Here is a 12,146-nt window from a genome sequence, read left to right on the forward strand (position 1 = left end):
TACACTCAACAGGCGGACTCAATAGATAAACAGAGCCCTGATATTAACATCTGGAAGTGCCACTGTGGGAGTGGAACTGGAAGATGTCCTAAGGAGCCCCAGCTGCTAGTCTTACCACCCTCGGGTCCATCTATTGCTTCAGAAACTGGAGAAGTTTCTCCAAATGCAGGTCGATGCCACCTTCTTACTTAAAACCTTGCAAGGACAGGAATGGGAATTGACTGCCGATGGGTAAAATGGATCTTAACTCAGATGATGGAAGTGTTCCAAAAGTGGTTTATGGTAATAGTCACACCACCCAGTAGGTTGACTGAAAACCATTGGGTTATACACTTAAAATGGGTGGGTTTTATGATACGTCATCTTTACCTTAATAACTTTGCATTTTTAAAAGAAAAAAAATACCTTCCACACTCTCGGGCTAAAACAACCAGAGAGATGTGTTCCTCCAAGAGGGTCCATGTGGTGCTGGTCTGCGCACTGTGTGAGCAGTCCACAGTGAGGAGAAGCAGGGAAGGAGACAGAGGTGTTTAGAAACTGATGGAGAGATCTGGACCTCCTGTGGCTTTTTTTTTAAATTGTGATTTATAATGAGTTGGGAGAAGAGGGCCATGCCCCTTGGTGGTCTGAGCAGCACTGTCTAGAATAGAGAGTGCGTTCTGACTCCTAAGCCCGGCATGCGTCCACCCAAGGCCCACCTGCCCTGCAGGCTGATCTCCTGTGTATCTCCTTTGCAATGTTCCTTGAAAGATCTTAGGGTCTGCAAACCCTGCCACAATCCCTCACTTACCTCTCCAACCTACTGCACTGTCCCTGAGGGCTCAAGTGCTCCTCCCTCCTTCCCTTTTCCAATGTATTTTATTCATCCAAGACTCAGCCCAACTTAGAAGCCATCCTAAGTGCCTTTCCCACCATCAGCCCCTTCCCCAGGGATGATTTGTGACTAGTTAGCTCCGCTCTCTGAACGTCTATCCTTTCATTTACAAAATAGGGACAGACAGTAATGTTATCTCCCTCTTCAGGTTGTGGCAGGCATTTTAAAAGGCTTCAAGGGGACACTCCTCCAGCACCCTGAGAAGCCATGTGCATCCTGCTGTTTACTGACACATCCGTCTCCTCCTCCAGGGGCTATGCTGGGTCACCTCAGCATCCTCAAGGCCTGAGCAGTAAACACAAGTTGAATGAGTGAGTGAAGAAGTCAAATCATTCCCAGACCTAACCACTGTCAGAAGCAAGAGGTATACAGACGTATTATCATGACTTTAAAAACATCAACCCATGGTAAAATGTCATACCTGATAGAAATGTGGCCAGAAGGTGCTGATGGCGAGCTCTGCCTTCACCCAGCCCTCGGTGACGACCCCAGACACATTCCAGACAGGGTTCCCCTGGGGCCCACCATTGACCTTCACGTAGACATTCAAGGCCCCTGGACTGGACCGGTCACGGCTGGAGAAGTAGTAGTGGAAATCGATGCAGTGGGTATCATTCTCCTTCAAGGTCGGCAGGAGAAGGTGGGCCTTCTGGCCAGACGCCCTCCCAGAGCTATTCACCATCATGAAGGACCCTGGAGACCCACAAAGGGGTGGGAAGCGGAGACAAGGAGAGAGAAAGAAAATCCTTTTGAAAATCAGTCACGCCCCTACACGGTGGCCACAGGGTGGCTAGAGCTGAAGTCACTCCAGGAGGCAGAGTTAGGGCGACCCAAGAGCTGTATCTCCTCCGAACATGAGTACATTTGGAGCTAAAACTCCCTACTCACCATAGGGGGTTTGCTCCCCACCTTTTTGACTGGTGCATTATAATTACACATATTAAAGGGATTTGTTACATATTCGTGCATGCACAGAACGCAACAATATAATTTAACCAATATCATCCCCAGCACTTCCCACTTCCTCCCTGACTCCCACACCGTTGTACCATTTCTCTAAGGATCTCCCTTTGATTAGTTTTATTTTTATTTGTTCTTTTTTAGTTATACATGACAGTAGAACCTATTTTGACATATTTCTACAAACAGGGAGTATATCTTATTCTAATTAGGATTCCAATCTTGTGGATGTACAGATGTGGAGATTCACTGGGGTGTATTTATATATGTACATAAGAAAGTCATGTCAAATTCGTTCCACTGTCTTTCCTATTCCTAGCCCTCTCCCTTCCCTAGGAGGTTTAAGAATGAAGGGAATGTATAACCTATAGGAAGCCTTTCTACAAAGTAGACAATCTATAAATATGTACAAGAGGAACATTACAGTGAGCAGCTCTTTGAAAGAAACACGGAATAAAAACCCAAGAAGTTAGTTAACTGGAACCTCTGCAGGTAAAATAAGAAAAAATGACCCCCTGAGAACTTGGGGAACCACTGTTCCAAGAGATTCCACCTGGAGTCTTGCGTTCAGTACAGGGACCCCCACATTAGAGTTCAGCACATAAAAGCAGGGCACATGCAAGCAAGCTATCAAGCCCCTGAAGAAATGGGAGAATCAAATGGATGATGTTCAGGAGGAATGGGAAAGTAAAACCCCTAAACACTTAACAGAGTACCAGTGACAATATTAGGTGTTGTCTTCATATATATTTTCAATTTAATCTTCAGAGTGATGCTGGGAGATAGAAGACACTCATTTTCCTTAAAGATTGAATGACTTTCCTTGGGCCCCTTGGACACAAAGAGATCAGATTCTAACTTTAAAGTTCATGCTATTATTACTATTTGCACAAAACAGAAGTACTATTTCCAAACATTAAAGCAGGTACCATATAGAAAGAATTGGTCCTCTTTTTTTGAGTGGCTTAGACAAATGACATGGTTATTTCCAGAGCCCCTGAATCACTCCCCGGATCCAAGCCTTTTGCCTTGGGCTCTGCAGTTCCTCCCATGAGAAGCAGAGAATGTGTCTCCACCTGTAGACATTGGCCTTCACCAGGTACTCGATTTGGTCAACAGGATGTTAATAGAAGGATTCAAGCAGAGGCTTACAATGGGCTTGACCTCTTGGACTACTGCCACCTTCCATGAGAAGAATGTGCCCCAGGTGGCCGCTGCCCGTCTCAGCTGGTGATCAAGAAAACACACACATGGAGAAGACCTGAACTCAACAGTGAAGAGCCAAGTCACAGCTAGAAGCACAGTCATGTGGCCCACAAACCCAGCCCAGCCCAGACAAGCCAACCCACAATCCATGCACAGACCCAGGAACACAAGAATAAACGCTCATGGTCTTTCGCTCATTGTTCTCTTGGATTGTTATCCAGCATGACTGTAGCAACAGCTAATTGACATGGCAGACTCAGGGCTACACCATGAGGAGGCACATCTTAGTTCAACAGTGAAGGGCTTTCTAATGAGTGAAGCTAGCACAAATGGGATCCACTTTCCAGAGACAAGATGAGCCCCCGTCACCACAGGTGGCTGAACACAGCCTGGACCACTGAGACACTGCCTAAGGAAACTTCATAAGCAACACAGAAGGCTGAGCAATGGGACTTAGAGTCTTGTGATTCTACAAAATAAACTGATCATAAAATATCTCATTTGATTCAAATGTATGATATGTCAAGATCATTGTATTGTCATGAGCAACTAATAAAAAAAAATTAAAAAATACAGTGGACAAGCTCAAGTGCTTCTGTGATGAATGTTTGCACCTAAAACTTCATCTTTGTTTTGAAATCTCTTCTTAACCATTGAAACCTTCATGCAGAATGAATCCTTAACCCCAGTCCAGGTGAGCTACTTCAATAGCAAGAAAGCACCTCGTTCTTTCATCCTAATACTAGAAAGACTAACAACTACCTGTTCATTAGTTCTGAGAAATCTGTACCTTGTTGGGGTTCTAGAAGGTACCAAATGTTCTCCTCTGAGTTCTGAATTAATTTAGATGGACACAGGGGAGAAGACTGAGTTGGAAACCTCAATATTATCATTCACAAAGCTGCATTAAAGAAAGTGTCCTAGACTTGAGGCCACTCTAGGCTTCCTGCGTTTCTCCCCTCTGAGCTAGTGTTCAGAGCAGCAGTAACTGATGCTGACCAGATCCCTAGGGCCAGAGCTGTCCCACGGGGATGTCTGCCTAAGCCAGCTAGGTGCGCACATACCAAAAAGAAGCCAACATGAAACAAGGTGACAAGGACAGAGAAATCTGAATTAACTGCTATCAAATTTTTACCATCTGGTCAAAGCGAAAATTCACGCACCTTTGGGGGTATTAGCCACTGGAAGTGCATCCAGTGTCTCCAAAAGAGTGAAGGATCCTTATGGCTTGGTAGTAACTTATGTGCCCTGTCACATGTCATCTAGGTTACCTAATTATCATACCCTCCCAGCAAGGCAGTAAAGGAGAAGCCACTGAAGGGGGGATTGAGGCTCAGAGACAAGCCTGCTGGTCTGAATCCCACCGGGGTCCTTGGCGTCGAGTCATGACACACAAGGCTCACCAAGGGTGGGTGACTGTTCCTGCCAGCGAGCAGCAGCATGTCTCCCAGTAGGGAAGGCAGCCTGGGAAGCCAGGTGTGCCTGTTCTCTCCAGTGTGGATCCCGTGGTGCTCACATGCACACTTTAGCTCCCATCTCCTGCCAATTCACACCAGCTGCAAATGCATCCTGGGCTTCTTACGATCCACAGCAGAGAGACCAGGGAAGGCTTTCCTTCCACCAGCTCATGTGCCCATTTCTTTACAGCCCAGCCTCAGTAGCAGGACGGGCTCACTGAGGAGGCAGAGTCGGCCCCTCCCTATGAGGGTTCCCACACAGCCATCCCACCGAGTGTCAGCTAAGGGGCGGGAGTGTGATGTGAGCCTCTTCCAGCCTGGTCCATGAAAGCCTCCTGCCTCCCTCCCCCACACTCCACCCTTCATCTTCTTGTCTCTTGGAGGATGGCCTTTGGCTCAGCAGCCTCAGCATCACCTGGGGGCTTGTAAGAAATGAGAATCTCAGCCCTACCCTCAGCCTGTTAAAACTGAATTACATTTCATCAAAATCCCCAGGTGCTCTGTATGTACATTAAAGTGTGAGAATCTCTGGTCCTTCCTCTTTTCCCATCTCCAGATGAATGTTCAGGATTTCAGGAGCCAGAGGAGGGGAGGCAAGAGCCACACGGAAAGGAGTCGGGTTCCATGAAAGACAGTGACTGTACTACAGGCCATCCAACTATCAGGAACTCTCATCCAGACGTTAAGTAAAGAAGCCACTGAAATTTTGAAGTTGACTCTTTCTACAGCTTGCATTATCATTATGATTTGGCACCGTGGTAGAGTCCTTGTTTCCTATGAGTCCCTTAATTTAAAGCGATAAGATGTGAAACAGTTACAAAGCAAATCTGCAAGATGCTGAAAATGGGGACATCATTAAGAGCAGGAACCCTGGGTGGCAGCCTGGGAGGCATTCAAAATAGCAAGAGTGGCATGTGCTAAGGCTCCGAATCAGGAAGCTAAGCAAGCAGCCAGCAATGCAAGTGCAGTGTTTTAGGGGAGGTAGGATGGGAAGTCTAGGACCCCTCCACCTGTAGCCAGGCTTCCAGAGGTCTGGCCACACCCTCCAGAAGCAGAAAGCCCTGTCTCCAAATCGAGCAGTCTGCCATTTCAGGGACTGCTCGGGAGCGAAAGCCCTCGTACAGCAGCGGCTCAGTGGGGCCCTCTTTGATCAACAGGTTGGCATAATTAATATCATCCCCAGGCTGTCAGTTTCCTGGAGATCAAAAATGAGCCGGTCATTACGCCAAGATCAGTCAAAAACAAGAAAGAGGAAGACTGTAAATACATTCTTTTCCCTTCGCCTTAAAAAAAAAAAAATCCACTAACGTGATAAGGAACATAAAACAGCATTAGTTTCTTCATCGTTATTATACATAACACTGAAAACCATGGAATTAAACCAGGAAGCACTCTCTGGCTGGCCATAAATTCCGCATTTTTCCCCTCCGTGCATAATAACGTCCTGATAAGCGCCCCGTTACTGATGTGTGCGCGACACAGTTCCCCTTTTTGGAAGCAAAACGCTTCTCTGTAGCAGATGGTGGCTATTGTGTTTACACATGAGCACCTCAGGATTGCATTTCCTCACGTCGGCAGTAAAAAGAAAGTCCTAATTGAGTTTTTAATGGCTTTGCACATTGTTCATTAAGATTACATGAGTGTGCTCAGGCGACTGGCAGCTGAGGGCCTGGAGCTCTGAGAACGCGGAGCCGTCGCTGCAGACAGGTGGCCCCGCCAGCTTCCAGCACCAGGACCTGCACGGATCACGGTGGGCCCCAAATGCTGCCGAGAGCCAAGCAGCTGTGGTGGCATGGAGCAAGGGAGTCCTAGATCCTCAGTCAAGAACACTGGCTTTCAGTCCCAACTCTCAGTTGCGTGATTTTGAACAATACAACTTCTCGAGCCTCAATGTCCTCAGGTGTGAAATGGGATCATGAAAGACACACACTGGAATTTTGGTTCATTTCAGTAAATATTAAATGAAAAACAGCAGTTGAGAATCCCTATCTCTCGCCGTGCACAAAAGTTAACTCAAAATGGATCAAGGAGCTTGATATTAAATCAGAGACACGGCATCTGATAGAAGAAAAAGTTGGTTATGATCTACACGCTGTGGGATCGGGCTCCAAATTCCTCAATAGGACACCCATAGCGCTAGAGTTAACAAACAGAATCAACAAATGGGACTTACTCAAACTAAAAAGTTTTTTCTCAGCAAAAGAAACAATAAGAGAGATAAACAGGGAGCCTACATCCTGGGAACAAATCTTTACTCCACACACTTCAGATAGAGCCCTAATAACCAGAATATACAAAGAACTCAAAAAATTAGACAATAAGATAACAAATAACCCAATCAATAAATGGGCCAAGGACCTGAACAGACACTTCTCAGAGGAGGACATACAATCAATCAACAAGTACATGAAAAAATGCTCACCATCGCTAGCAGTCAGAGAAATGCAAATCAAAACTACCCTAAGATACCATCTCACTCCAGTAAGACTGGCAGCCATTAGGAAGTCAAACAACAATAAGTGCTGGAGAGGATGCGGGGAAAAGGGCACTCTTGTTCATTGCTGGTGGGACTGCAAATTGGTGCAGCCAATTTGGAAAGCAGTATGGAGATTTCTCGGAAAGCTGGGAATGGAACCACCATTTGACCCAGCTATTCCCCTTCTCGGTCTATTCCCTAAAGCCCTAACAAGAGCATGCTACAGGGACACTGCTACATCGATGTTCATAGCAGCTCAATTCACGATAGCAAGACTGTGGAACCAGCCTAGATGCCCTTCAATAGATGAATGGATAAAAAAAAATGTGGCATTTATATACAATGGAGTATTATTCTGCATTAAAAAATGACAAAATCATAGAATTTGGAGGGAAATGGATGGCATTAGAGCAGATTATGCTAAGTGAAGCTAGTCAATCTTTAAAAAACAAATACCAAATGACTCCTTTGATATAAGGGGAGTTAACAAGGACAGGGTAGGGACGAAGAGCTTGAGAAGAATATTTACATTAAACAGGGATGAGAGGTGGGAGGGAAAGGGAGTGAGAAGGGAAATTGCATGGAAATGGAAGGCGATCCTCAGGGTTATACAAAATGTCATATAAGAGGAAAGGAGGGGTAAGACAAGATAATACAAATGGAAGAAATGATTTACAGTAAAAGGGGTAGAGAGAGAAAAGGGCAGGGGAGGGGAGGGGAGGGGAGGGGAGGGGGGAATAGTAGAGAATAGGACAGACAGCAGAATACAAAAAAAAAAAAATTAACAATTTGTGGTCAAGAAAGATCCACATGAAAAATTTTCAGCTCAGGATTGGGAAATATTTGTATCATCAGATTGGGATCCAATAGAAACCAGAAAGTAAATTGAATTTTAAGTCAAAAAAAAAAAAAAGAAAAACAGCAGTTGACTCAACAAATGTTTATTTTATAATAAGTGGTGAGCAGCAGATGACAATGGCCCAAAGCAGCTTACAACAGCTAGTATTTCCTGAGGTCTCTGCTTGCCAGGCATTGAAGTGGTTTTTAGCCACTGAATTTGTGCTGATTTGTTACAGCAGCAATAGGAAACTCATACACACTCTGAACATCCCATGCACTTCCACACTATTAAGATTTTGCTCAGGGGATGCCCTTCCTGAAACCTGAGTTCCTCAGCCCAAACTACTTAAGTGCCACTTATTCTGTGTGGCTGTCACTAATGCTCAGAGACCAGCTATTCCTTCAATACTGTCCCTATACCTCACAGTGCATACTTCCATTATTGCTATTTTAGACAAGGCCTAATTTAAAAGCCCATATGATGAAAATTAAGCTGTCTGGTTGCAAAAAGATAAAAAGGCAAGGGGCACAGAAGCATCAAAAGACATGACGAACTGTCAAGTAAGAAAATGTACGTGCAGAAGAACCACTTAGAGCAACCAGTACTACCGTGAAAATGAATAATCATTAAGCCAATCAGAAACACAACAATAAACCAATAGCCATAGTAACAAACACATCATTCAACATTATCCATAATATCTGTGAAAGCAATCTAATTACCATGTATCCAAAAAAGGGAAAGAAATATGCTTCTTTTTTAATACACCAAAAAAGGGGGGAGGTGTTAATTACAGCTTAATGGATACATAATAACTATTTAAAATGAGGAAAATAGATCCTGAAATTTCAAAGGAGCTGAACATTGTGAACATTTTGTCAGTCAGTTTGTGTGAACGAATAATGAGTATTTCTATAATCATTCATTCAGACCAATAAGTTGGGGGTCTAAGCATTTCATATGCAAATTTGTTAAGGCAATTTTCCAAGAAACAGTTATCTGATAATCCACGTAGGTGTGGATAATGCAGGTTAAAAATGGGATGAAACTCAGGGGACGGCACTGATGGAAGAGCTCAACGCAGAGCCAGCAGGGGCCCCTCTGCTGGTGAGCCCTTCTCCAGAAGCCAGAGACCCCACATCCCTCCCCCTTCCTGAGAAAAGGATGGAGGGGACAAAAGTGCGAAACAAAGAAAGAAAAGAGAGGGAAGAAGAAGGAGAAAACAGAAGAGGGTGTTAGTTTATTGTCACTGTGATCAGAGGACCTGACATAAGCACCTTGAAAAAGGGAAGATTTACTTTGGCCCCCAGTTTCCGAGGGTTAAGTCCATAGTTGGCTGACTCCATTGCTCTGGGCCTGAGAGTAAGGCAGAACGTCAAGGCGGAAGGGGAAGGGCTGGGTAGGGGAAAGCAGTCAGGTGATGGCACCTGGGAAGCAGAGATAAAGAGAAAGGAAGGGGCCAAGGACAAGATAGAGCTCCCTGGGGGCATACCCAGAGACCTGCTTCCTCCAGCTAAGCCCCACCACCTGTGGATTCCACCACCTCCCGGGGAGGTTTATCCACCGAAGAGTTCAAACCCTAGGATCCCATCACTTCCTAAAAGTCTCACCTGTGAACACTACAACTCGGGGGCCAGGCCCCAACACAGGAGTCTTTGGTGGACACTTCATATCCAAACCATAACAGAAGAGCAATGGAAAAGAGGAGGAGGAGAGGAAGGAGAAGAAGAAAGGAGGAAAGGAGATGCAGGAGGCAGGAACAGGGGACATAGTGAGGCAGAAGAAATGAGCTACAGTGGACAGAAAGCACTCCGAGCCAGGAAGCACGAGAGAAGAGCGGGAAGATCAGTTCCAGAAGGACATGGAAACCGCCGACAGCCTTTTAACAACTTGCACACCTTCACAGACAAGAGCAACGATGACCAAAAAGAATTCCATTCCACATTCTCTTTCTAATCCTTACCAAGATCTTGTGATGGAAGAGACCCAGCAACAATACTCTGACACTGACCAGGCCTGCATTCTCCTCCTCTGTAGCTCCGTAGATGGCCTCCTCCATATGGCAACATAACACCTCGACATCCCAGGAGGGAAAAACAGACCTCACAGGAGGAGAAGCCGAAGAAAGAACTCGGATCCCTCAACTGTGAGACAAAGCTTTCTTTGTCTGATTTTCTCTTTGTAGTTCACAAATCCCTGGGCAAGGTCCAGACTGAACCTTCTCCTTCCCTCCCTGCCCCTCCAGTGAACCCATTTTAGCCACATGGTGCCTCTGTGAGCAAGAACCCCCTCTCTGTTTCTCTACCTGTAAAACAGGTGTGCAGACAGAATGGCTCAAGTTCCTTCTGAAGCCAGGTCCTTGTCCCAGAGCTGTGGAGCTGTGGCTGGGTGGGACAGACCTGAATGGAAGCTCAGACTCAAGGGTTAACTGACAGCATGAGCACTTTTCCAGACCTCAATTAACCTAAGTTTGGGCCAATAGTACTTTTCCAAATGCTGTTTAGCATACATTTGGACCAACATCATTGGTACTTTTCCAAAGCTTGATCAGCATAAGTTTGGACCAATAGCATTGAGCCAAGTCCTACACAAACCCCTAGACTACCACCCTCAGATGGCATCCTCCTCTGGCACCCCCTGACCCCGACAGGAGTTCTGTTTCTGTTCTTAACACTTGAATAAATCCGACTCCTTTCCCTCTTGCCTTCCATTGTCTCGTGAACGTTATTCTTCAGATTTGCGAGACAAGAACCCGGGAAGGAATTGGCAGTGAGCTGCTAGAGTCTGCTCCAACACGGGGGACGTGGCCCCCACTTAGAGCAACTCAATGGCTGTGGAGGAGAATCGGCTTTGCCATCTGGGACTCCCGAAGCTGAAGCTGGTAGGTATCCCCTGCTATGCAGCTGCTGGCACTAATGCAGGCATTCTGGGCTACAGAGGCCTGCAGCTTGCCGGCTCCACCCACCCACAGAAGCAGAGAAGGCAGTTTGGTCTCAAACTCCAGTTTCATTTTTAGCTGTAGAAGTCCACGTCTCCAAGACTTTACAGTCATATGTAGTCATTGTGTGGTAGGAAGGAGCGCTGGCTTGGATCTTCTACCTACCTCCTTCTACAGCAGGGGCGGGGAGCAGAGACCTTTGTCCTGTGTTCCTCCTGAAGGAATACCACATCTTCTAGGTTCCCACAGAGGTCCCCTCTCTCTATAACACGCCTGTTCTTCATAGCAATAATGGCAAACACACACTCCCAAGATTTACTTATATTCATTCACTGAATCCAATATCAGCCCTACAAAATAGTCACTAGTATTATCCTCCTCTTCCCGATGAGAAACTGAGACACAGAGAGATGAAGTAACTTTCTCAAAGCCACACAGCTAGGAGCAGGACCCAGATTTCAACCCAGGAAGTTATAAGTATCATTTAGCTCCTAGCCTCTATGCTATGAGTATTGGGTGGCAAGGAATGATCACAAATCAGCCTTGCCCTGGGGAGCTGGTACAGGTTGGAAGAGGGGCACAGAGTGGGAGGAAAGAACAAACATCAAATCCGTTGGCAAGGCCACTGCCATATTAAGAGCAGAGAGAACTATAGGGCTGCTGGGACACTGTCAGGCCCCAAATTGTTCCTGACATTCATTGGGCTGAGTCCTTTGCTTCTACAGCTCAAAATTGAAATGACACGGAACTAAAATATATATTTTTTTCAAATCTCCCAACTCTTCACACATCCGTTGGCATGATAATATTTTGATTAGTTACATTTATGCTCCAATTACACTCACAGAATGTTCAACTCTGTCTTATATATAGCCTGTTTGCCATGCTCCATAGAAAATACTGGATTATTACCTCGTATATTTGCAATGGGAAAAGACACAAATGGAAAGGGGGAGAAGGAGGCAAAAAAAAAAAAAAAAAAAAAAAAAAAAACTCACACAAAACGAAGAGATGAGTAAGCCAGTTAAAATAGTGCTGTCTTGCCTTCGCATTACTAAATTGGGTCATTGCTATTATTTCTCCAGCTTTCAAATGCCAGGGCTCGGAGAGACGTACGGCGTCACAGTCCACTTTTCTGCTCACCTGCTGCTTTTATCAGCCCCGCAACAGCTGGGTCTGAAAGCAACCTGGTCCCTGGTCATGGACCCAGAGAGTAGTGGCAAGTCAAGGGTGCGGGGTTTCTGTTTCTGTGCACCCCACCACACACACACACACACACCCTTCTGGAAGAGGATCCATCTATTGCTCAAAGAGTCCCAGAACCCTATTCAAGATGAAAAAAAATCAGTAAATAAGGCTGGGAGCTACTCTGGGCTTTGCAGACCACCTGGCCT

General features: G+C 45.6%; 1 protein-coding gene across 2 annotated transcripts in view; it reads right to left on the minus strand.

Moving 5' to 3' along the window:
* The window catches only part of Ptprt (protein tyrosine phosphatase receptor type T), a 1,043,151-nt gene that overhangs the window by 702,082 nt on the left and 328,923 nt on the right, over positions 1-12,146 (minus strand). For both annotated transcript variants that reach the window (XM_026383218.2, XM_026383217.2), the window contains exon 3: positions 1,296-1,567. In XM_026383218.2, the coding sequence (XP_026239003.1) occupies positions 1,296-1,567 (272 nt within the window). The remainder of the gene's footprint in view (positions 1-1,295; positions 1,568-12,146) is intronic.

The sequence above is a fragment of the Urocitellus parryii genome, chromosome 6 (assembly GCF_045843805.1).
Source record: "Urocitellus parryii isolate mUroPar1 chromosome 6, mUroPar1.hap1, whole genome shotgun sequence".
Taxonomy (NCBI): domain Eukaryota; kingdom Metazoa; phylum Chordata; class Mammalia; order Rodentia; family Sciuridae; genus Urocitellus; species Urocitellus parryii.